Here is a 26,274-nt window from a genome sequence, read left to right as displayed (position 1 = left end):
ACCCAGACAGTAACTATGAGAAAACCTGGAAGTAAGTGTTTAATTTCCCTGCAGCGCTCCCGTAGCGAAAATGAAGTATTACACCGTTCCAATTGAAATCTATGTGCTACCAGTATCAGGTTCTTATTATTTTCCAGCAAATGTCTATAAAAAAGTTACTTTTATGAAATACTTATAGATGTTTCTTTTTTTTTTTTTTTTTTTAATTTAGGACCTTTGCTTATTAGATTGACTATAGAGTCTCTGTTTGTGGAGGACCCATCATGTCAGCCCATAAATTTAAAAAGGGACTGTGTAATGCTTCATTTTCCCTGCGGGGGCGCTGCAGGGAAGTGATGCACCTGTTTCCAGATTCTTACTAGTTATTGGGGACTAGGCAGTGAGAGACACTGATCAGGTCACTATTGGGAAGGGGTCAGTTCTAAGATAAAGGGATTGTCCAGAGTGAAAAACCCCTTTAAGAATAATTAATTACTGGATTTGATAACACACCCAAACAGATAACATTTCCTTCAAAGTTTTGATCCTTGAAGACCTGCAGGACTCTACTGCCCTCCGATTCTGGCTCAGTCCAGCGGCTCACGTGACAGCCTTTAATATCATAGCTGAAACCAGAGAAAAACTCTTATTAAAAACAAACTGGAAAGTCGATAAAGGGGAAGTTATGACCCCCATCCTCACCGGCCAGTGATCCGCTCATCCGGGAAAAAGACGCTCTGCATAATGATGAAGTATTTCTGTAACGGAAGATAATAAACACAGATTAGTGATACAAAGCGCCATAGAAGCTGGCGGCATGTGAGCTGCGGGCTGCCATATTGCTGCACACATACAGTACAGACCAAAAGTTTGGACACACCTTCTCATTTAAAGATTTTTCGGTATTTTGATGACTATGAAAATTGTACATTCACACTGAAGGCATCAAAACTATGTATGAATTAACACATGTGGAATTATATACTTAACAAAAAAGTGTGAATCAACTGAAATTATGTCTTATATTCAAGGTTCTTCAAAGTAGCCACCTTTTGCTTTGATGACTGCTTTGCACACTCTTGGCATTCTCTTGATGAGCTTCAAGATGTAGTCACCGGAAATGGTTTTCACTTCACAGGTGTGCCCTGTCGGGTTTAATAAGTGGGACTTCTTGCCTTATAATTGGGGTAGGGACCATCAGTTGTGTTGTGCAGAAGTCAGGTGGATACACAGCTGATAGTCCTACTGAATAGACTGTTAGAATTTGTTTTATGGCAAGAAAAAAGCAGCTAAGTAAAGAAAAACGAGTGGCCATCATTACTTTAGGAAATGAAGGTCAGTCAGTCTGAAAAATTGGGAAATCTTTGAAAGTGTCCCCAAGTGCAGTGGCAAAAACCATCAAGCGCTACAAAGAAACTGGCTCACATGAGGACCGCCCCAGGAAAGGAAGACCAAGCGTCATGTAACAACCCTGCCGGCATCACTGCATGGCCATCCATTCCCCACCTGCCTGTTACATCAACTCACTCACCCAGTGCCATGCTGTGAGATCTGTCTGCTGCCGGCTCCATGCCATGTGCTCCATGGCCGCTTACTCTGTGTACTCTTCCTGACTGTGTGCATAGGGGGGCGGCACCAGCCACTCCGGATTCTTATTGAGACTGCGTGCACCTCCCTAAGGTGCTTCTGGCCAATAGCCTTGAGGCCTCTGATACTTAAGGCATCCTCACCCATTGGAGGATGCCTGAGCAAACTATTCCCCTTAGTTAGCATTTGCTACTGAGCTGCCAGGTCCTGTGTTTCCTGTCTCAGAGGGCTGCAATATTGCAGGCCTTCATCTGTGTTCTGTTTGTGTATCCGTGTCCATTCCTGTTTCTCCTTTGTCATTTCCCACTCTGCTGTGTGTACCTCCGCCTTATCCTCCTGCTCTGCTTGCCACTTTCTGTGGCTCTGCATCTCTGCTCTGTTCTGCCACAACCGGTGGTTCTGTGCCTCTCGGCTTTCCTCGCCACAACCTGTGGTTCTGCACTCTTTCACTTTTGGTGTTCCCTCCTGCGGTTCTGGCTCTTGGCTCCGCCTCCAGCGTCTCCGCTCTTGGCTCCGCCTCCAGCGTCTCCGCTCTTGGCTCCGCCCCCTGTGGCTTCGTCTTCTCCTTCTCTACTCTCTGCTCTGCCTTCTCCTTTTCTGCTCATAGCTCTGCCTTCTCCTTCTCTTCTCTTAGCTCCACCTCCTACTCTTACTCCGCCTCCTGTGATTCTGCTTTGCTTCCACTTTTGCTCTATCTTTATTCTGCAACTTGCCATACAGGTCTCTACCTGTTTCTTTATATTCTCCAGTCTGAACAGGTTCTTACCTGTTTCCATACATCCATCCGAATACCAGTTCCTACCAGAGTATCAGTCCTGTCTGCCAGTACCAGCCGTGTCTGCCTGCCTGTATCTCCGTCAAGCCAGTCCGCCCGTCAGGGTCTCTGCCATACCCGTCTGTCAGCCAGTGTCACAGCCATGCCTGTCTGCCCGTGTCTTGTCCCCAGTGGGATCAGCATCCACAGTCCGACTCCACCCTGGAGTGGTACCTGGTAGCTTCCTATTGCACAAGTCTGACCTCACCATCAGAGGCTCCAGCGAACACCAAGGAAGCTACTTAGTTACGCCCCTTAGAGGGAAGTTCGGTCTGTGGTCCAGTGGGGCCACACCCCCAGGCGCCCGCGCCAACCAGTCTCGGCCCGAGCGTTACACGTCACCTCTGCTTCTGAGGATAAGTTTACCTGAGTCACCAGCCTCAGAAATCGCAGGTTAACAGCAGCTCAGATTAGAGACCAGGTCAATGCCACACAGAGTTCTAGCAGCAGACACATCTCTACAACAACTGTTAAGAGGAGACTTTGTGCAGCAGGCCTTCATGGTAAAATAGCTGCTAGGAAACCACTGCTAAGGACAGGCAACAAGCAGACGAGACTTGTTTGGGCTAAAGAACACAAGGAATGGACATCAGACCAGTGGAAATCTGTGCTTTGGTCTGATGAGTCCAAATTTGAGATCTTTGGTTCCAACCACCGTGTCTTTGTGCGACGCAGAAAAGGTGAACGGATGGACTCTACGTGCCTGTGCCACAGTGAAGAATGGAGGAGGAGGTGTGATGGTGTGGCGGTGCTTTGCTGGTGACACTGTTGGGGATTTATTCAAAATTGAAGGCGGACTGAACCAGCATGGCTACCACAGCATCTTGCAGCGGCATGCTATTCCATCCGGTTTGCGTTTAGTTGGACCATCATTTATTTTTCAACAGGACAATGACCCCAAACACACCTCCAGGCTGTGTAAGGGCTATTTGACCAAGAAGGAGAGTGATGGGGTGCTACGCCAGATGGTCCTGGCCTCCACAGTCACCAGACCTGAACCCAAACGAGATGGTTTGGGTTGAGCTGGACCGCAGAGTGAATGCAAAAGCCCAACAAGTGCTAAGCATCTCTGGGAACTCCTTCAAGATTGTTGGAAGACCATTCCCGGTTACTACCTCTTGAAGCACATCAAGAGAATGCCAAGAGTGTGAAAAGCAGTCATCAAAGCAAAAGGTGGCTACTTTGAAGAACCTAGAATATAAGACATAATTTCACTTGTTTCACACTTTTTTGTTAAGTATATAATTCCACATGTGTTAATTCATAGTTTTGATGCCTTCAGTGTGAATGTACAATTTTCATAGTCATGAAAATGCAGAAAAATCTTTAAATGAGAAGGTGTGTCCAAACTTTTGGTCTGTACTGTATACCACTTCCCATGGCGTATGTGCCCAATGTGCAGCCCTGACTTATGCCATTGTATATTATACAGTCAGGTCTATAGAAGACATATGCTGTACATGATGTCCGAACGTAGTGTGAACACAGCCCAGGGGCACACTGTTAGTGGTGTCATCCTGCCTATCCAGACTTCAGCAGCACAGACATTATACTGGATACAACTATCCACATCTGAGAACTAGACATTGTGGCCTCTAGATTTAACTCTACTGAAAGGAATCAGAGATTTTAAAAATGATAATTAAAACTTGGCATACAATGAAGACAGAACACGCAGCTTCTTACCTTTTTCTCCTGAGCTCTGGTGATACTGTGCACACCTAGAGAAAAAGACAGGAAAAGTGACATGATTCAGGTGTCAATGGTTGCTGACATATAGGCATACATATTGTAGCAAAGCCGGGTAGAACGGGGTTAAATCCCAACTCTGCAGGGTTTGATCAGAGGCATCTGCATAGCTTTTTACTAGAAGCAGGAAGTAGGCTCACTTAGATGTAGATTCTGATGGGAGCTGCAGAGCACAGTTTGTGGCAGACTAAACTGAGTCAGGTGAAGTGATAGGATTGCCGCAGGGGCGAGAGACTGTGGTCTGTGTCTGAGAGGAGATGTGAGAAGACCTCTAGGTGCTGGTCTCTCTGACAAAGCTTGAGAGATGGGTGGGCATTTATCTGAACAGGTGACCCGCATGTACCTGTGTACGGACTGTTTATTCTGTTCCTTTATGCTGGAGATAGGCTGTTTGTTTTCCATTCTGCTGGAAGTTTATGCACTTCAATAAACCTCTCTGTTTGACCCAGAAACTATGTGCCTGTGTGAATGCTGCCAGGTGCCTAAAAGTGAGTAAATCCTTACAATTGGTGTTTTGGCTGTGGGCAAAAATCCCAAGAAGCATAGATGATTGTGGGATAAAGTCTGTATGTCCTGGGTAAAGGCAGCGTCAGCATTGTACAACATGGTCAGATAGTATGGAGGAGCTTGTGAAGCAATTAGTCTAGGTGCAGCAACCGCAAATGGCTGTCTTAGCGGAAACTATCCGATGCAGGGAGACTGCACTTTCCACCAGCTAAAAGAATGGTATCAATGTGAGAACAGTATGGGAGGCCTTGCAGAAAATGACTGGTGGATGAAGTTGGGGCATTCCTGGCTGTATTTGAGAGGGTGGCAGACAGGGAAAAACTGCCCCTGGAGCAATGGGTGGGGGTCCTGGCACCGTATCTTACTGGGGAACCACAGAATGCATATTATGAACGTGTTCTGCAGATGCCAAGGAGTACGGCATGGTGAAGGCTGAGATTATGGCACGTTTGGGCGTAAACCTAGAGGTCCAGGCACAACGGGTGCACCTCTGGTGTTACCAAAAAGACAAATCTCAACGGTCTCAGACGGTTGAGCGGATGCAAAAATGGCTTCAGCACAGGCCTGCTCTCCGGCAAAGATGGTGGAAAGTGTGTTAGTGGACAGAGTTTTCCCTCCCCAACAGTGTCACCAGCAAAGCACCATCACACCTCCTCCTCCATTCTTCACGGTGGGAACCAGGCATGTAGAGTCCATCCGTTCACCTTTTCTGCGTCGCACAAAGACACGGTGGTTGGAACCAAAGATCTCAAATTTGGACTCATCAGACCAAAGCACAGATTTCCACTGGTCGAATGTCCATTCCTTGTGTTCTTTAGCCCAAACAAGTCTCTTCTGCTTGTCGCCTGTCCTTAGCAGTGGTTTCCTACAGTTGTTGTAGAGATGTGTCTGCTGCTAGAACTCTGTGTGGCATTGACCTGGTCTCTAATCTGAGCTGCTGTTAACCTGCGATTTCTGAGGCTGGTGACTCGGATAAACTTATCCTCAGAAGCAGAGGTGACTCTTGGTCTTCCCTTACTGGGGCGGTCCTCACGTGAGCCAGTTTCTTTGTAGCGCTTGATGGTTTTTGCCACTGCACTTGGGGACACTTTCAAAGATTTCCCAATTTTTCAGACTGACTGACCTTCATTTCTTAAAGTAATGATGGCCACTCGTTTTTCTTTATTTAGCTGCTTTTTTCCTGCCATAATACAAATTCTATCAGTCTATTCAGTAGGACTATCAGCTGTGTATCCACCAGACTTCTGCACAACACAACTGATGGTCCCAACCCCATTTATAAGGCAAGAAATCCCACTTATTAAACCTTACAGGGCACACCTGTGAAGTGAAAACCATTCCCGGTGACTACCTCTTGAAGCTCATCAAGAGAATGCCAAGAGTGTGCAAAGCAGTCATCAAAGCAAAAGGTGGCTACTTTGAAGAACCTAGAACATAAGACAATTTTTTCAGTTGATTCACAATTTTTTGTTAAGTATATAATTCCACATGTGTTAATTCATACTGTGAATGTACAATTTTCATAGTCATGAAAATACAGAAAAATCTTCAAATGAGAAGGTGTGTCCAAACTTTTGGTCTGTACTGTAACTCTGGAACTTAACTCTGGAAAATGTAAGAGTGGTAAATGTTGTTCTTCAGGATCCAGGAACCGGTGTTCAGTTTTCACATTTGGCCAGGCAAGGGGCCAGGTAAAAGAGCGCCTCAAGGCATGATTGAGGGAGTATAGTCCGGTGACTGCCGTGAAACCCCCTGCGCGTCTTGGTGTCCACTGTGGAAAATCAATTTCTTGCCAAGTGGCAAGTGTACTATGAAGTGATAGAAAAATTTAGTGAGGGCCACTATAAAGTTTACCAACTAGTAAAAAAGAAGCCCCAGAAGGTATGTCATACCAGCTTGTTCTAGCCTTGACAGGACGGGGTTCATTGTGGGTTGACAGATGGTGCCCAGCCCTCGGCTTTGGGCAGAGAGGGAGGATATGTAGCAAAGCCAGGTAGGACAGGGTTAAATCCCTACTCTGCAGGGTTTTATTAGAGGCACCTGCATAGCTTTTTACTAGAAGCAGGAAGTAGGCTCACTTGGTGCGCAGTCTGCTGGAGAACTGAGCAGGGTGTAGATTCTGATGGAAGCTGCAGAGGACAGTTTGTGGCAGACTAAACTGAGCCAGGTGAAGTGGCAGTATTGCCGCAGGGGTGAGAGACTGAGGTCTGTGTCTGGGAGGAGAAGTGTGAAGACCTCAGGTGCTGGTGACAAAACTTGAAAGACAGGTGGACATTTATCTGAACGGGTGAGCCCGCATGTGCCTGTGTACGGACTGTTTATTTTGTTCCCTTATGCCGGAGATAGGCTGTTTCCTTTCAGTTCTGTTGGATGTATAAGCACCTCAATAAATATTCCTGTTTAACACACACACACACACACGTTACAGCTATGTATAATCTATATATCTATATAAACTCTTCAACATTGAAATTACAAGACCAAAAACTAAAAGTTGTTGAATGACGGAAATCACAGAATGGACAAACAGGATAATGATTTGCAAATGATGACAAAATAGAAATAAAATTTTCAAACCATCTTGATTTATTCAGTCTGGAGTAGGGGCCATGTGCAGAAATCCTGGCACTTATACTAACCATAGGCTGATATACAGCCAAAAGAGTAAAAAAAAATCAATCTAGTAAAGCAAGTAACCCTTAATATACAATGATGATATAGATAAAACATCAAGTTTATTAAATTCAAATTAAAACCATGAGATAGCTACAGACAGATATATACATAAATCACACAACTATGCACTCTAAAATACCCTGTTGATGGCACCTATGAACAATACCTGCCTGTCAGCAGAGGTTGGCACCCTAAACATAAATACGAGACTGGCGCCTCCGTGTCGGCTGACCCTATGACTCCTAGTATGTACCCTGTTAAAGGTGTCACAGATGCCTCGTCATTTATACTCAACCGGAAAGAGATAGGCGGGATGAAAGGAACAGCTTAGTGTATGTATGTATGTATGTATGTATGTATGTATGTATGTATGTATGTATGTATGTATGTATGTATGTATATATATATACATATATATATACACACACACATATATATATATATATATATATATATATATATATATATATATATATATATATATATATATATATATATATATATATATATATATATATATACAGGTCCTTCTCAAAAAATTAGCATATAGTGTTAAATTTCATTATTTACCATAATGTAATGATTACAATTAAACTTTCATATATTATAGATTCATTATCCACCAACTGAAATTTGTCAGGTCTTTTATTGTTTTAATACTGATGATTTTGGCATGCAACTCCTGATAACCCAAAAAACCTGTCTCAATAAATTAGCATATCAAGAAAAGGTTCTCTAAACGACCTATTACCCTAATCTTCTGAATCAACTAATTAACTCTAAACACATGCAAAAGATACCTGAGGCTTTTATAAACTCCCTGCCTGGTTCATTACTCAAAACCCCCATCATGGGTAAAGGTACCGTCACACATAGCGATGCTGCAGCGATACCGACAACGATCCGGATCGCTGCAGCGTCGCTGTTTGGTCGCTGGAGAGCTGTCACACAGACAGCTCTCCAGCGACCAACGATCCCGAGGTCCCCGGTAACCAGGGTAAACATCGGGTAACTAAGCGCAGGGCCGCGCTTAGTAACCCGATGTTTACCCTGGTTACCATCCTAAAAAGTAAAAAAACAAACGCTACATACTTACCTACCGCTGTCTGTCCTCGGCGCTCTGCTTCTCTGGTCTGGCTGTGAGCGCCGGGCAGCCAGAAAGCAGAGCGGTGACGTCACCGCTCTGCTTTCTGGCTGACCGACGCTCACAGCCAGAGCAGGAGGAGAGCAGAGCACAGCGCTGGAGGACAGACGGCTGTAGGTAAGTATGTACTGTTTGTTTTTTTACTTTTAGGATGGTAACCAGGGTAAACATCGGGTTACTAAGCGCGGCCCTGCGCTTAGTTACCCGATGTTTACCCTGGTTACCAGCAAAGACATCGCTGAATCGGTGTCACACAAGCCGATTCAGCGATGTCTACGGGGAGTCCAGCGACGAAATAAAGTTCTGGACTTTCTTCCCCGACCAGCGATCTCCCAGCAGGGGCCTGATCGCTGCTACCTGTCACACTGGACGATATCGCTAGCGAGGACGCTGCAACGTCACGGATCGCTAGCGATATCGTCTAGTGTGACGGTACCTTAAGACTAGCGACCTGACAGATGTCAAGAAGGCCATCATTGACACCCTCAAGCAAGAGGGTAAGACCCAGAAAGAAATTTCTCAACAAATAGGCTGTTCCCAGAGTGCTGTATCAAGGCACCTCAATGGTAAGTCTGTTGGAAGGAAACAATGTGGCAGAAAACGCTGTACAACGAGAAGAGGAGACCGGACCCTGAGGAAGATTGTGGAGAAGGACCGATTCCAGACCTTGGGGAACCTGAGGAAGCAGTGGACTGAGTCTGGTGTGGAAACATCCAGAGCCACCGTGCACAGGCGTGTGCAGGAAATGGGCTACAGGTGCCGCATTCCCCAGGTAAAGCCACTTTTGAGCTACAGAGAAGCAGCACTGGACTGTTGCTAAGTGGTCCCAAGTACTTTTTTCTGATGAAAGCAAATTTTGCATGTCATTCGGAAATCAAGGTGCCAGAGTCTGGAGGAAGACTGGGGAGAAGGAAATGCCAAAATGCCTGAAGTCCAGTGTCAAGTACCCACAGTCAGTGATGGTGTGGGGTGCCATGTCAGCTGCTGGTGTTGGTCCACTGTGTTTCATCAAGGGCAGGGTCAATGCAGCTAGCTATCAGGAGATTTTGGAGCACTTCATGCTTCCATCGGCTGAAATGCTTTATGGAGATGAAGATTTCATTTTTCAGCACGACCTGGCACCTGCTCACAGTGCCAAAACCACTGGTAAATGGTTTACTGACCATGGTATTACTGTGCTCAATTGGCCTGCCAACTCTCCTGACCTGAACCCCATAGAGAATCTGTGGGATATTGTGAAGAGAAAGTTGAGAGACGCAAGACCCAACACTCTGGATGAGCTTAAGGCCGCTATTGAAGCATCCTGGGCCTCCATAACATCTCAGCAGTGTCACAGGCTGATTGCCTCCATGCCACGCCGCATTGAAGCAGTCATTTCTGCCAAAGGATTCCCGACCAAGTATTGAGTGCATAACTGAACATTATTATTTGTTGGTTTTTTTGTTTGTTATTAAAAAACACTTTTATTTGATTGGATGGGTGAAATATGCTAATTTATTGAGACAGGTTTTTTGGGTTATCAGGAGTTGTATGCCAAAATCATCAGTATTAAAACAATAAAAGACCTGACAAATTTCAGTTGGTGGATAATGAATCTATAATATATGAAAGTTTAATTGTAATCATTACATTATGGTAAATAATGAAATTTAACACTATATGCTAATTTTTTGAGAAGGACCTGTATATATATATATATATATATATATATATATATATATATATATATATATATATATATATATATATATATATATATATATATATATATATATATACGAGACTGGCGCCCCCCCCCGCTCCCCGTCGGCTGACCCTGTCGGCTGATGTATGCATCTACATATCATGGCCTCCTGATGATCCGCTGAGGTTTAAAGCATTGAGGCATATTAGACATCATCTCTGATAAGTATCGTTTCTCATCCTCTGCTATTATGTCAGATATATAATGCAATCTTCAGCTGTAGATTAGAGCTGATTAGTACTATTTTTCTTGCCCTGCTTTTCCGTGTTTATATACATGTGTGGCTACCATCAGTCTGAGGACTATCACCAGTTTATCAGTAGGGTGTCCCAGGGTCAGCCGCCGAGGAGTGGGGGGCACCATATCCGCTGACAAGTAGGGTGCCAACCCCCACAGGCAGGCAGGCGCATATCAGTAGGGGTCAGAGGTAGTGAGGTTTAGATTTTTAAGCACGAGCACTGTTTAGTTTGCACTATTGTCTTAGTCAGTGTAACTCACCCTGTCACAAAAAGGCCAAGATATATGTGCATCTATATTATATATATATATATATATATATATATATATATGTATATATATATATATATATATATATATATACACACTTAACTGTTCCTTTCATCCCGCCTATCTCTTTCCGGTTGAGTATAAATGACGAGGCATCTGTGACACCTTTAACAGGGTGCATACTAGGAGTCATAGGGTCAGCCGACGGGGAGCGGGGGGGGGGGGGGGGGGCGCCAGTCTCGTATTTATGTTTAGGGTGCCAACCTCTGCTGACAGGCAGGTATTGTTCATAGGTGCCATCAACAGGGTATTTTAGAGTGCATAGTTGTGTGATTTATGTATATACCGGTCTGTAGCTGTCTCATTGTTTTAATTTGAATTTAATAAACTTGATGTTTTATCTATATCATCATTGCATATTAAGGGTTACTTGCTTTACTAGAAATCCTGGCACTTACAGCATCGGCTGCTGTATCAGTGACAATATTAATGGTCATCTGGGGAAGGTTCTGTCGCACTGAACGCACTGGGGCAAATCATCAAGATCCACTGCTGGCTGCGTCTTGTGCAAGGACATCACAGATCTGCCTGGCAGTGTGTTGCTTGTGCTACTGTAAGCAGCTTGTATGGCCTAAGTGTGCTGCCATAACCTACAGAATCTCTGGTTTGTCTCCCATTGAGCACATCGGGGACTTCCTGGGTCGGTGATTACACAGGAGCTGCCAGCAGCGGATCTTGATGATTTGCCCAAGTGCATTCAGCGTGGCAGAACCTTCCTCAGACGAACATTAATATCCTCAGTGATAGTGGCCAAGGCTTTAAGTGCCGGGAATTTGCACTCATACTCCAGGTCGAAAAAAAATACGAGATGTTTTGAGAATTTTATTTCCATGTTCCCATAATTTGCAGATCAGTAACCTGCCTATCCATCCTGTGATTTCCAGAATCCCGCCATTTTTCCTTCTTGGTGCTGTAATTTCAATGTTAAGGGTATATGACCCTATCAAGTATTACTCACCCAGTATCTTCACCAGCAGGGAGTGCGGATAGGATTGGAAGTGCTGGATGTACTTGGGTAATATCTGCAGGAGGAAGTGAACCTCTCTCTTACTCTGTGTCTTCAGAAAAAGCTGCTTGTCATTTCTGCAAAGAGAGACCCTTTTACTCCCAAATGTGAGATTCATCGTCGGAGCAGACAATTGTGAGATATTCCAGACATTCCAACTGGCTCGAAATTCTGAAGTCACATCTAACCATGCTTCTCTCCAGCGGTTGCAAGATTACAGCTCCCAGCATGCGCCTGACAGTATTTGACTTTCACAGTATTCTGGAAGTTGTAATTAAGCAACAGCTTGAGAGACTTGTGGTTAAAAGCCATTGATGTCTGACCCAACACACAATTAGCAGAAGTCATCTATGACTTGGGTCATGATCGAGGGAGGAAAGTCGACCTTGGAGAAGTCAAGCGGTGACGACTTTACACCACTCCATCTGACACTCTGCATTGCGCTTGGTGATGTAAGGCCGCATCCAGCTGCTCGGCCACGAAGCTCTCAGCAGGGGGCGTGTTAAATATTAATTATTCTTATTTTTATTCTGTACCGAGCACATGGTTTCTTGCTGACACTATCAAAAGCTATTTCTGTGTATGTAGCTCAGAGTATAAGTTAACTCCATATACAGAAGACACGTGATCTGTAGAAACCATATAAATAACGTCTCTAAGGAGGGTGGAGGGCTTTTTGTCACGTGGGACGGTCACCTCCCTTTCTTCACCATCATTCTCCATGGACATGGGACAAGACACGAGGAACAGCAGCTGTTAGCTACTCCATGCCATGATGACTTCAGACTTTCACACAGACAGATGACTTCTACCTTTTAAAGATGAGTAACAGGAGAAGCGCTGATATCTACACATGGACACTCTGTTTGTAATTGTTTCATCTACCTTTTATGTTTTTGCTGCGATGGTGGATAACTCAATAAACCACTATACTTTCGTCAGAATATCATGACATTTTTCTTTTAAGAATAACGCACCTGGTTAAGTCTTGATTAGATATTTTTGGTAAATAACGATTTTTAACATTTGGCCTAGCCAGCCAGTTTTGATTTTTTGTGCTATTTTTGCGTGAATTTCCTTCTTCTTGCACACGGGGGAAGACAGAAGAGTTCCGCTAGATTGTGCAAGTATTCAGGAATTCCACTTCAAAACTTCAAGTCACAAAGAACTCATACAAGAACCTACGAATTACGAAGACTTTAACAGGTGTCAGACGGATTGACAGCAAGCACTGGTAGTGCTGAAGATAGATGTGCTAAAAATAGCCGTGCTGAAGTCCGGAGCCCAGCGTTGTAAAAGCAAAGGGATTACAAGCTGAGATTTCAAGGTAAGACAAATGGATTTGATAAATTCATATGCTAAATCAAGTCAGATAGAATTTGTAAGTTTGTACGGATCTAGCTTAGAAATATTTTGGTCTAATTTATTTGCAGAATGCAGAATAGCGAATTCGAATTTGAATTTAGATTCTAAGCTAATGTCTAAGAAAAAAGAAAAAGAGCAACTTAAAAATATCTTACATATGGTTTATGTATTTAACGAGTTTGTGACAGAGAAGTCCAAAAAAGACAGTGTAGAAAGAATTTCTAAGGAAACTAATGATGTTCCCAAGATTGACTGTAATGAGAAGAGTGAGAAAGATGTGACGCACGTATCTGTAATGACGATGACCACCCAAAGTGACATTGACGTGACAAGATGAAAAACAAGATGGAGGAAGCGTAGGAGAAACTGACAAAGATGATCTACGAGGGACAGAAGTACCATTGCCCTTAAAAATAGACGACTCAGAGGCCCAACTCCAACTTAAATCTAGGAAAATCCTGCTAAAATTATGCAAAATCATTCCTGCATATGATGACAAAATCCATGTGTGCAGAAATTCAGAGATATTTGAAAGTTTTGCTGATAAGTTTGATTTGACTAATCAGGAGAAAAATAATTTGTTTAAAATTTGGCTGCCAGTAACTTTTATGAGAAGATATTCATTAGAAATGCAGGATGAGTTCCACGAAAAGATGACTGATGTAGAAAGATTAAGAATTTTGATTTTCTGTGGATTGAAAGAAAATTATCCAGATCTTGATATTCTTCTAAAATTGAAGATTGGCCGGGAAGAATGTACGTTTACTTTTATGGCCATTTTTGAAAGGATTTATAAATTGGTCTGTACGAATTTAAATACAACAATTCTTTCACTCATTCATTCATTTATTCATATATATATTCTTATTTTGGTTCATGGCTATACATACTTACATATTATTGGTTTACTGAACATAAATTAATAAAGTTTTAATAATAAATATCAGCACTTGTTACATAAAAGACATACTGACATCTATGGGTTCAAGAAGAAATTACACCTACGACATAAAAATGTCCAATCACATGAAGAATATGGTAAATAATATATCATTTATTATTATTATTATTATTATTATTATTTTATTTTCTAAATATAAATTTCATTTTAATATCATTTAATAATTATATGGATATTATTGATTGCTATGGTACGCTGTGATATTATAAGTTAGGGAAATTACCAGATTTGGTATAGAATAGGGAATGAAGACTTCAATCAAGATACCGGAGATACGTTAATAAAGACTTTTCATTTTTCTAAATTCAATTGATTCTTAAAAGTTGCAAGAAGAAAAGCCGTTATCCAGAAGTTCCACAAGGTAACAATGCTATGATTTCTGAGAAATAATAGACTGTGTCAAATACAATTCATGTCACTACTGACAACAACTACAGCATCCATCACTGACAACTGAGTACAGTATCAAAGATGAACTGTGTTATTACGTTCCAGTGGTTTCCTATCACCTATAAGACTTCCATGAAAGCTGGTGAACACTCAGGTAATTGTCAGGACGCTACAACCCTGACATGTGTCCTGTGCACTAAGGACTGGTTATGGTGCTATGTTTGGCAAGGAAGAGTCAATGTAACCCTTGCTGTGCTGACCAAAGACGTCACACCTGTCCCAAGACCAGTGCGGACGATATGAGGATTCCAGATGATTTCCAAGGCGAGCCAATGTAAGTCCAGGTTTCTAAAGGTGACACTGCACAGATATTAAAGCTTCATTTCATCTATGAACTTTGTTTTCTTATCAACATTTGAATTTATGGACTTTGATTGACACATGACACACGGTCTCTACATATCTACATGCTATCATCCTATTTCAAAAGACTTATAATAAAGATTGTTTAAAAGAACCAAGAAGACATCAATATGAAGACCAGATGACATCAGACCTGAGATGCTTCAAGTAGATATAGGGAAGTATAATATATATTTTATATGAATATTAGTCACGGCTTACCATAACATGAATTACCATAACATGAATTTACATATCATTATATTATTGAGAACATATAACGATATTATTATTAATAATATTATTTATTACATCATTTTGCCAAAGAAGAAAGTAGATTTTATTAATATTTTAATTTGAGGGTTCCAATCAATGTCTGTCACCCTCAAAAGGGGGAATTGTTAAATATTAATTATTCTTATTTTTATTCTGTACCGAGCACATGGTTTCTTGCTGACACTATCAAAAGCTATTTCTGTGTATGTAGCTCAGAGTATAAGTTAACTCCATATACAGAAGACACGTGATCTGTAGAAACCATATAAATAACGTCTCTAAGGAGGGTGGAGGGCTTTTTGTCACGTGGGACGGTCACCTCCCTTTCTTCACCATCATTCTCCATGGACATGGGACAAGACACGAGGAACAGCAGCTGTTAGCTACTCCATGCCATGATGACTTCAGACTTTCACACAGACAGATGACTTCTACCTTTTAAAGATGAGTAACAGGAGAAGCGCTGATATCTACACATGGACACTCTGTTTGTAATTGTTTCATCTACCTTTTATGTTTTTGCTGCGATGGTGGATAACTCAATAAACCACTATACTTTCGTCAGAATATCATGACATTTTTCTTTTAAGAATAACGCACCTGGTTAAGTCTTGATTAGATATTTTTGGTAAATAACGATTTTTAACAGGGCGCTGTGTTTGTGCTGATGTTAATACCAGAGAAGGTCTGGATTTTGCAATTATGGAGGTGGCAGAGCGTTGGCGACTTTTCTGTACTTAACCCTTTATACTCACGTCAGGAAGAAGTCCGCTTTGCTCTTTGAGTTGCTAATGAATTGAAGGTACAGTCCACAGGAAGACAGAGATCTCTGGTAACTTTCCTCTGATATACCCAGAGACTGACGAAAATGCTTGAACACCGGCCCCGCGTACGTCCTCATGTCATATCCCTGTAGCAAATAGAACACCATGAAAATAGCCGTCGGTTTGTAAGATTAACCTTTTAGGAAATGTTTGTATTTCTTAAGAAGGTCCCCATCTATTAATCTGATCACAGAGTGTCTTGCTGCTGCGACTAGCAGTAATCAGCTGTAAGAACCTGACCAGAAGTGTTCAATTTCCCTGCAGTGCCTCCACAGGCGAAATGAAGCATAACACTCTTACCCATTGGTATTTGAAAATGGGATTTAAGAATCAGAACCCCCTATAAAGAAGGATGGAGTAAAGGATAAAAATTACACCCCAGACGTACCTCGTGACCCTGCGTGAGCTTAGCGCTGAAATCCTCATCTGTAAGAATCGGCTGCTACAAAAGAAAATTATTTTGAAGTTAACATGTACAAAACCACAAGTCGCCTCCAGTCACATAGAAGCCAAAGAGCGGAGAAAAAAAATCATTATAATACTGTTCTGTAATAGAAACAAGATCTGGATTAGGACTTTCTGGATTAACAGATTAAAGGAATTTTACCAGATAACAGACATTTAGTGTCAAAGGAGAGCGATCGGACGTGCGAATGACACTACCGGGAACCCAGGTTCTATTAAATGGTTGGATCCCCCCACCAGTCAAACAGGAGTCACATCAAATCAATGTCTTTTCTTAGATAAAGACTCTGTTACATCAGGACCGTTCCTGCGCTACCAGGATGATCAGAAGAGCTTCCCAGGGGCCACATTTTAAAAAAATAAGACAGACCCTTTAATGCCTTTCCTTTCCAGGACGTTCTAGTATGTCATGGGGAGTGCGAGGGAGTTAACCCAGCTCCACACCCCAAAAATGCCCCTGTCAAACTTTGCCACATGCCGGGCTTTATAGAGGACCATAACCTTTGTTCTTTTTTACTATATACTTCAATACTGAAGAATTATTATATAGTATATAGTACCAGTGACAAAACAATATTATATTTAGTCCCTTATTGGGGTAAAAAATTGAAGTGAAATGTAAAAAGAAAAAAAAAAAAAAAGTTTGACCCATCCCCTTCCTTAAAAAAAAGAAGAAGCATATTTAGTGCTACGGAGTCGATTTATCAAAATATAAAATGATCTAACCCATTAGATAAACATTTTTTCTCACACCAACCTCCCCCAAAACATGCATGCCACAGAAACAACCTCCTTTTTGACATTTCACTTGTATTTTTTTCCCCATTTTTCTGTACATTATATAGTAAAATATGTTGACAAGAGGAAAATAATGATCTTAAAAAAAGTATCGCACTAGGAAGAAAAGGGAAAAATGAAATCACACATGATTTAGTTTATATATATATATATATATATATATATATATATATATATATATATATATATATATATATATATATATATATATATATATATATATATATACATATATATACATATATATACATATATATACATATATATACATATATATACATATATATATATATACACATATATATATATATACACATATATATATATATATACACACACACTAGATGGTGGCCCGATTCTAACGTATCGGGTATTCTAGAATATGTAGGTAGTATATAGCAGAGGCTACGTACTATATTGCACAGTGACGTAGTATATAACAATAACAGAGCTACGTAGTATATAACACAACCGACGTAGTATATAACAGCTACGTAGTATGTAACAGAGCTAAGTAATATATAACATAGCTACGTAGTGTATTGCACAGGTATGTAGTATATTGGTCAGCCACGTAGTATATAGCAGAGCCACGTAGTATATTGGACAGTCACGTTGTATATTGCACAGTGACGTATGTTGCCCAGCTACATAGTATATAGCACAGAGATGTAGTATATAACATTGCCCACGCAATATGTAACACAGCCCATGTAGTATATAGCAAGTGGGCACTATATACGTGTTTAAAAAAAGACTTAAAATAAAAAATAAACATATGCAAAAGACAAGAGAGACAGCCGGACAGCACTACAACCAAGGCATATGGTGGAAACCGCTCACCTGTATGTGACGGGCCACTATGTCCGGTCCTGGGTGCGAAGCTCCGCTGGAAACAATCCACGTGTAGATGCCAAAGAACAAAAGAAGTAATGGAGCGCACTCGCTGAAGGTCCGGTGCAGGTAACTTTATTCACACAAGGTAAAAATCATCTTCACGACCGGGGGTGCCGAACAAAGAAAGGTAGCGAGGCTACCTTTCTTTGTTCGGCACCCCCGGTCGTGAAGATGATTTTCACCTTGTGTGAATAAAGTTACCTGCACCGGACCTTCAGCGAGTGCGCTCCATTACTTCTTTTGTTCTTTGGCATAAAATAAACATATACTCACCTTCCGAAGGCCCCTTGTAGTCCTGGAGCCTGTGTGCGGTGCACGCGGCAGCTTCCGGTCCCAGGGTTGGTATGAGCGCAGGACCTGCGATGACGTTGCGGTCACATGACCGTGATGTCATGGCAGATCCTTCTCGTATAGCATCCTTAGCACCAGAACCTGCTGCTTGCACTGCCGAGGACAGCACGCGACGTCGGAAGGTGAGAATAACCTTTTTTTTTTAATTATTACTATTTGTAACATTAGATTTTTTTTACTATTGATGCTGCATACGCAGCATCAATAGTAAAAAGTTGGTCACACAGGGTTAATAGCTGCGTTAACGGAGTGCGTTACACCGCGGTCCGTTAACACTGGCATTAACCCTGTGTGAGTGCTCAGCGCTGACTGCAGGGCAGTAAAGCAGCGGCCAGTTCGCTGCCAGACTATGGCCGTCGCTGATTGGTTGTGGCAATGGTCGTGGGCGTTTTGCCACGACCAATCAGCGACTTGGATTTCCATGACAGACAGAGGCCGCGACCAATGAATATCCGTGACAGACAGACAGAAAGACGGAAGTGACCCTTAGACAATTATATAGTAGATATACATATCTACTATATAATTGTCTAAGGGTCACTTCCGTCTTTCTGTCTGTCTGTCACGGATATTACAGGTCGCGGCCTCTGTCTGTCATGGAAATCCAAGTCGCTGATTGGTCGTGGCAAAACGCCCACGACCAATCAGCGACGGCCATAGTCTGGCAGCGAACTACACTACACTATATAATTGTCTAAGGGTCACTTCCGTCTTTCTGTCTGTCTGTAACGGAAATCCCAAGTCGCTGATTGGTCGTGGCTGTTTTGCCGCGACCAATCAGCGACGGGCACAGTCCGGTGGCAAAATGGCCGCTCCTTCCTACCCGCAGTCAGTGCCCGCTCCATACTCCCCTCCAGTCAGCGCTCACATAGGGTTAATGGCAGCGTTAACGGACCGCATTATGCTGCCGTTAATGCTGCTATTAACCCTGTGTGACCAACTTTTTACTATAGATGCTGCCTATGCAGCATCAATAGTAAAAAGATCTAATGTTAACAATAATAATAAAAAAAAAAAGTTATATCCTCACCGTCCGTCGGCCCCTCGGATCCAGAACAGGCTTCCCCGCTCCTCGCGACGCCCCGGTGACCGCTCCATGCATTGCGATCTCGCGAGATGTTGACGTAGCGGTCTAGCGAGACCTCTACATCATCATCTCGCAAGACCGCAATGCACTCGAGACTGGAGCGCGCGAGGAGCATCGGTAAATGCTTCGCCTGGATCTGGGGGCTCCGGAAGGTGAGTATATAACTATTTTTTATTTTAATTCTTTTTTTTTTTTTAGCAGGGATATGATGCCCACATCGCTATATACTACGTGGGCTGTGCAATATACTGCGTGGGCTGTGCAATATACTACGTGGGCTGTGCAATATACTACGTGGGCTGTGCAATATACTACGTGGGCTGTGCAATATACTACGTGGGCTGTGCAATATACTACGTGGGCTGTGCAATATACTACGTGGGCTGTGCAATATACTACGTGGGCTGTGCAATATACTACGTGGGCTGTGCTATATACTACGTGGCTATGCTATACACTATGTGGCCTCTGTTATACACTACGTGGCCTGTGTTATACACTACGTGGCTGTGCTATATACTACGTGGCCTGTTATACACTACGTGGCCTGACATTCACTGTGTGGCCTGTGTTATACACTACATGGCCTGTGTTATACACTGCGTGCGTGGGCTGTTAAATACTACGTGAGCTGTGTTATATGCTATGTGGGCTGTTATAAACTACGTGGCTGTGTTATATGCTATGTGGGCTGTTATACACTCCGTGGGCTGTGCTATATACTACGTGGCTGTGCTATATACTCCGTGGGCTGTGCTATATACTACGTGGCTGTGCTATATACTCCGTGGGCTGTGCTATATACTCCGTGGGCTGTGCTATATACTCCGTGGGCTGTGCTATATACTACGTGGCTGTGCTCTATACTACGTGGCTGTGCTATATACTACGTGGCCGGCCGCGAACAATCAGCAACAGGCGCAGTCTGAATCCTGTGTATTCAACGTATTATTCTAAAATCTTCATAAATAAACTACATACATATTCTAGAATACCCAATGCGTTAGAATCGGGCTACCATCTAGCAATATATATATATATATATATATATATATATATATATATATATATATATATAATGGCTGTATCATTAGAGGTATTTCCAACTTGGCATGTTATCAACTTTCCGTCAGCAATCCCAAGAGGGGAGGCTATAAAATTCCGGACGGGCAGCGCTGTACTCATTGGGCAGTGCTGTACTCACTGCGCAGCGCTGTACTCGGCTTTCTTCTGCAATCACAGAGCCAATATATGGATGGGCGGCCACTGTTTCATTCCAAAAAGTTGTGCAGGAACCCGATTCTTATGGCCGGTGGGACCCCCAGCGATTGGTAGCTTTGCACATATACTGTGGCCAGGTAATAACGTGCCCAGTTGGGAATACCCCTTAAAGGGTCAGACAGATGCCCACAGCCCACATGGCTCACCGCGGCCTCGCTCTGGATGGCGTCCTGCACAGCATCTTTCAGTCCTTCTTTCAGATCGCAGGTCAGTGGGTAAAACTCGTGATCCTTATCGATTTCGAAAAGACCAAGTAGTTTCCATCTTTGTCGGAGTTTCCAGAAAAATCCGCGTCTCCTCGAGCTTCCTCGTGACTCCCCCTAAAGAAAAAATAAGGGGGAACATTTTTTTTAGATCAACTGTACAGAGAGGATCAAACATATAAATCAATACAGCACCATGAACGGATATCGGAATGATGACAACGGCGAGATGTGAGCGGTGATAGACTGGACACAGATAGAGGGACGATCAGTGAGGCAGAAAATGACAGCACTGGCACAGTACCACTGAGTGCTCCATGGACGGGAGGCAGAGAATGAGGATGACACAATGGTTCCAGGCTCGGTCCTGCACTGTCAGAGCATTTGCAAGAGGGTGTGATCCGACCATGTGAGCCGTGTGTCATCAGCCTTCACAGATGCTCATCTGATGTTACAGCTATACAGAATATAAACTGTAACACACATTATATATATATTACACACTGTTCAAAAAAATCAATGTCACACTAAATCCCACATCCTAGCTATCACTGTATCAAATGTTCCAGTTGCAAATCTTTATTCATTACATAGTGGAATGTGTTGAAAACAATAAAACGAAAATGATCAATGTAAATCACAACTAATATCCCACGGAGGTCTGGAGTTGGAATGATGCTCAAAATCAAAGTGGAAAATGAAGTAACAGGCTGATCCAACTTCAGTGGAAATGTCTCAAGACAAGGAAATGATGCTCAGTAATGTGTGTGGCCTCCACGTGCCTGTATGACCTCTCTACAACGTCTGGGCATGCTCCGGATGAGGCTTAGGATGGTCTCCTGAGGGATCTCCTCCCAGACCTGGACTAAAGCATCCGTCAATTCCAAGACAGTCTGTGTGCAACGTGACGTTGGTGGATGGAATGAGACATGATGTCCCTATATATGTGCTCTATTGGATTCAGGTCTGGGGAACGGGTGAGCCAGTCCATAGCTTCAATGCCTTCATCGTGCAGGAACTACTGACACACTCCAGCCACATGAGGTCTGGCATTGTCCTGCATAAGGAGGAACCCAGGCCAACCGCACCAGAATATGGTCTCACAAGGGGTCTGAGGATCTCATCTCGGTACCTAATGGCAGTCAGGCTACCTCTGGCGAGCACATGGAGGGCTATGCGTCCCTCCAAAGAAATGCCACCCCACACCATTACTGACCCACTGCCAAACCGGTCATGCTGAAGGATGTTGCAGGCAGCAGATCGCTCTCCATCCACGGCGTCTCCAGACTCTATCACGTCTGTCACATGTGCTCAGTGTGAACCTGCTCCCATCAGTCAAGAGCACAGGGTGCCAATGTCAAATCTGCCAATCTTGGTGTTCTGTGGCAAATGACAATCGCCCTGCACGGTTTTGGGCTGTGAGCACAACTCTCATCTGTGGATGTCTGGCCCTAATACCACCCTCATAGTCTGTTTCTGACAGTTTGAGCAGGGATGTAAGTGGGCTGCTGGAGGTCATTTTGCAGGGCTCTGGCAGTGCTCCTCCTGTTCCTCCTTGCACAAAGGAGGAGGTAACGGTCCTGCTACTGGGTTGTTGCCCTCCTACAGCCCCCTCCACGTTTCCTGGTATCTGCTCCATGCTCTGGACAGCAAACCTTCTTGCCACAGCTTGCATTGATGTTCCATCCTGAATGAGCTGCACTACCTGAGCCACTTGTGTGGGTTGTAGACACCGCCTCATGCTACTGTACAGTACCTCTAGGGGTGAGAGCAATGACAAAATGCAAAAGTGACCGAAACAACAGCCAAAAAGGATGAGAACAGAGAAATGGTCTGTGGTCACCCCCTGCAGAACCACCACTTTATAGAGGTTGTCTTGCTAACTGCCTAACATTTCTACCTGATGTCTGTTCCATTTGCACAACAGCAGGAGAAACTGATTCACAATTGGTGTTGCTTCATAACTGGACAGGGTGATTTCACAGAAGTGTCATTGACTTGCAGTTTCCTTGTGGTGTTTAATTGTTCCCTTTATTTTTTTGAGCAGTGTATATATACTGGCCCCCAATAATTCACAAGGCCCTTAAATAGCACCACAAAAGATTTTAATTGCAAATCTTTACGGATATAAATTGTGTAATTTGTTATCAACGGTCAATGGAAACCAAAATCATCAACTAATAGAGGGCTTGGATTCCAAATCACCTCAAAAATCAGTGAAAAAAAATTGCAACAAAACCATGATGGCAGCTTATAATGTGACCCAGTAATGTGTAAGGCCCTGACATGCCTGTGTGCACTCCTGCACATGATCCTGATGGGATGGTGGAAAGTGTCCTAGGGGATCTCATCCACCAGACCTGGATCAGTGAGCGACTGGACAGTCTGGGCGCTGCGTGTCGGCATTGTATGTTCTGATATAAAATGTGTCAGAGGGTCTCAGTTGGATTCAGGTCTAGGGAACGTGCGGATCAGTCATTGGCGTCACTGTCTTCGTCACGGATACGAGGTCGGGCATTGCCCTGCATCAGGAGGAACCCAGGACCAGCTGTACCAGAGTAAGGTCTGACAATGGTACGAAACGGCAGCAGTCAGGGAGCCATTGGCCATCATTTGGAGGATTACATGACCTACCAACCACCAAACTGGTCATGATGGATGATGTTGCATCAGGATAACATTCACCCTGGCATATCCAGACTCTTTCAAGTTGCACATGTGAATAAAGTGAAGAAAGGAGCTCCAATGGCAGACAGTGCCACTGTTGTTCACAGGTCATAGCTGGTATTGCAGCTCAGACATAGTCACTTGAATAATGGAAGGAAAAAAACCAATATATATATATATATATATATATATATATATATATATATATATATATATATATATATATATATATATATATATATATATATATATATATATATATATATATATATATATATATATATAGATTGATGAAGATTTTCCAAAGATTAATCAAAGTAAACACACAAAAGTTAATGCATGTCCAGTGATACAATAGGTGGTGAGAACAAATATTTAAGGAATTTGAGACAGATGATACAAGTTTATGTCACTACTTTAGAAAAGAATAACATGAAAATTATTGCAAACTGATACCGTAAGTGTTTTTTATTTATATATTTTTTTACATTCTTTTCTGGTTTCTCTCTTTAAACATCTTCAAAGCAAATGTTCCTAACACAGAGCTCCAAATCCTCTGCACAGACTTAGATTTCAAATCTAAAACCCTGACATTCTGTCTTCCTACAGGCGCCACCAGGGGGAGCCGAGGAGCTTACAGACTAATGTTAGTCTGGCTCCCTCTAGTGGCTCCTGCAGGATAATTCAGAATCTAGATATTAGTTTGCACTGAATTATGACCAGAAAAATGTGATGATAAAAAGTGAATTACTTTACGACATTGATTTTAGGCAAGTTTGAAACCGATCCAAGTTATGTTAGTCCATGACTGGTCAGGGTCTGTGATGCAGAACGGGCACATGATAGGCAGGGCACAGAGAATTGCTGCTCACCTTAATCATGGCACTGTGGACTGAGTCGCGTCTTCCTTTCCCCTCCATTCTTCCATGTGTCACAGTTGTCAGCCCCCACGTGTCATCAGGTCATAATAACTCACAGTGAGTCCGTCTCCGCTCCTTCTTGCTGATGATTGCGGTATAATATTTCCTTCTACATATCTGCTACCCTGTCCTATTACGCACCCCCCGCTCACCCTCAATGACCCTCCCTGGACAGTAGTACTGTAGATCTGCACCCACCAGCTGTGGAAAATCCCCCCCTATACAGGCGGCTCGGATGGCAGGGTGCATATAGGATCACCTGCTCCTCTGCGGCGGACGCCTCCTCCCCGCACCCCATATAATAGCCTGATCCATTAAAATCACTGCAGTACAGGGAGGACGGCACACAAGCAATCCCACAGACAATTTGTAGACTGCAAATAGCTCGCTGGAAAAGTCAGCACACATCGATTATACGGCATCAGTAGACGGGAGAGAAACTGGCAAGCCTGGTCTTCTAGGCGGAACAAATGCTGCAAAATGTGCACTAGAGAAGGGGCCAAAAAAATATTCGGCGGTCATTAAATTCTACCGGTACCTTGGAGATATTGGGACGGGCTCTTATATCATGGCCCATGTACCGATCACAATGTCCAGATTGACTGCGGGGGGCCGGACTCCATATACGAGGCAAGTTTGGACCAGGAGACTCGCGGTCAGTCCGGGCATTGCGGTCCATGTACCCAATACCTCCATAGTGCTAAAACTTAGTGACCACCCGTCTGATCAGGCCTAAGTATGGGAGACCTTACCGAGCATAAAGTACAAGAGGACTCCTTTAACTCCTTAACAACCAGATTTTAATTTTGCGCTTTTGTTTTTTTTTCTCCCCACCCTTTCTTAACCCCTTCATGACCTTGTGATTTTCCTCTTTTGCGTTTTTGTTTTCTGATCCCCTTCTTCCCAGAGCCATAACTTTTTTTTTTTTTTTTTTACATCAATATGGCCGTGTGAGGGCTTGTTTTTTGCAAGACGAGTTGAGCTTTTGAACGACACCATTGATTTTATCATATTGTGTACTGGAAAACGGGGAAAAAAATTCCAAGTGCGGTGAAAATGCAAAAAAAAGTGCAATTCTACAATTGTTTTTTTTTTTTTTCTTTACAATGTTCACTGAATACTAAAACTGACCTGCTATTAGGATTCTCCATTTCTAGTTCACAGACACCAAACATAGTTTTGTTTTTTTTTGTTTAAGAGGTGAAAAAAAAATCCAAAGTTTATAATAAATAAATAAGAAAATGGTGCCATTTTCCCAGATACGTAGCGTCTTAATTTTTCGGGTATATACAATGTTTTGATCGCCCCTTATTGCAATGTTGCGGTGACCAAAAAAAATGTAATTCTGGGGATTCGATTTTTTTTCTTGTTACACAGTTTATAAAAAGGATTAATTTTGGGTTTTTCTGAAAGCGGCGATACCAAATATGGGCATTTTTTATATTTTATTTTGAATGGGGCAAAAAGGGGGCGATTTAAACTTTTATATTTATTTAAAAAATGTTTTTAAACTTTTTTTCTACTTTTTACTTGCTAGAATAGTCAGGTTAGGAGACTTGAAGCTGCGATCGTCTAATTGCTTGTGCCATACATAGCAAAGCTTCAGGATGTGCA

The 26,274-nt window shown here is 42.7% G+C and overlaps 1 protein-coding gene across 3 annotated transcripts in view; it reads right to left on the bottom strand.

Moving 5' to 3' along the window:
• The window catches only part of PIP5KL1 (phosphatidylinositol-4-phosphate 5-kinase like 1), a 40,545-nt gene that overhangs the window by 2,567 nt on the left and 11,704 nt on the right, over window positions 1-26,274 (bottom strand). For all 3 annotated transcript variants that reach the window (XM_069748239.1, XM_069748241.1, XM_069748240.1), the window contains exons 3-9: window positions 21,017-21,190; window positions 16,380-16,433; window positions 15,923-16,077; window positions 11,726-11,850; window positions 4,067-4,101; window positions 682-737; window positions 493-605 (exon numbers count right to left, since the gene is read on the bottom strand). In XM_069748239.1, the coding sequence (XP_069604340.1) occupies window positions 493-605; window positions 682-737; window positions 4,067-4,101; window positions 11,726-11,850; window positions 15,923-16,077; window positions 16,380-16,433; window positions 21,017-21,190 (712 nt within the window). The remainder of the gene's footprint in view (window positions 1-492; window positions 606-681; window positions 738-4,066; window positions 4,102-11,725; window positions 11,851-15,922; window positions 16,078-16,379; window positions 16,434-21,016; window positions 21,191-26,274) is intronic.

Source organism: Ranitomeya imitator, chromosome 2 (assembly GCF_032444005.1).
Source record: "Ranitomeya imitator isolate aRanImi1 chromosome 2, aRanImi1.pri, whole genome shotgun sequence".
Classification (NCBI taxonomy): Eukaryota; Metazoa; Chordata; class Amphibia; order Anura; family Dendrobatidae; genus Ranitomeya; species Ranitomeya imitator.
The sequence above is the reverse complement of the archived record's forward strand: the minus strand, read 5'-3'. Positions and strand labels throughout refer to the sequence as shown.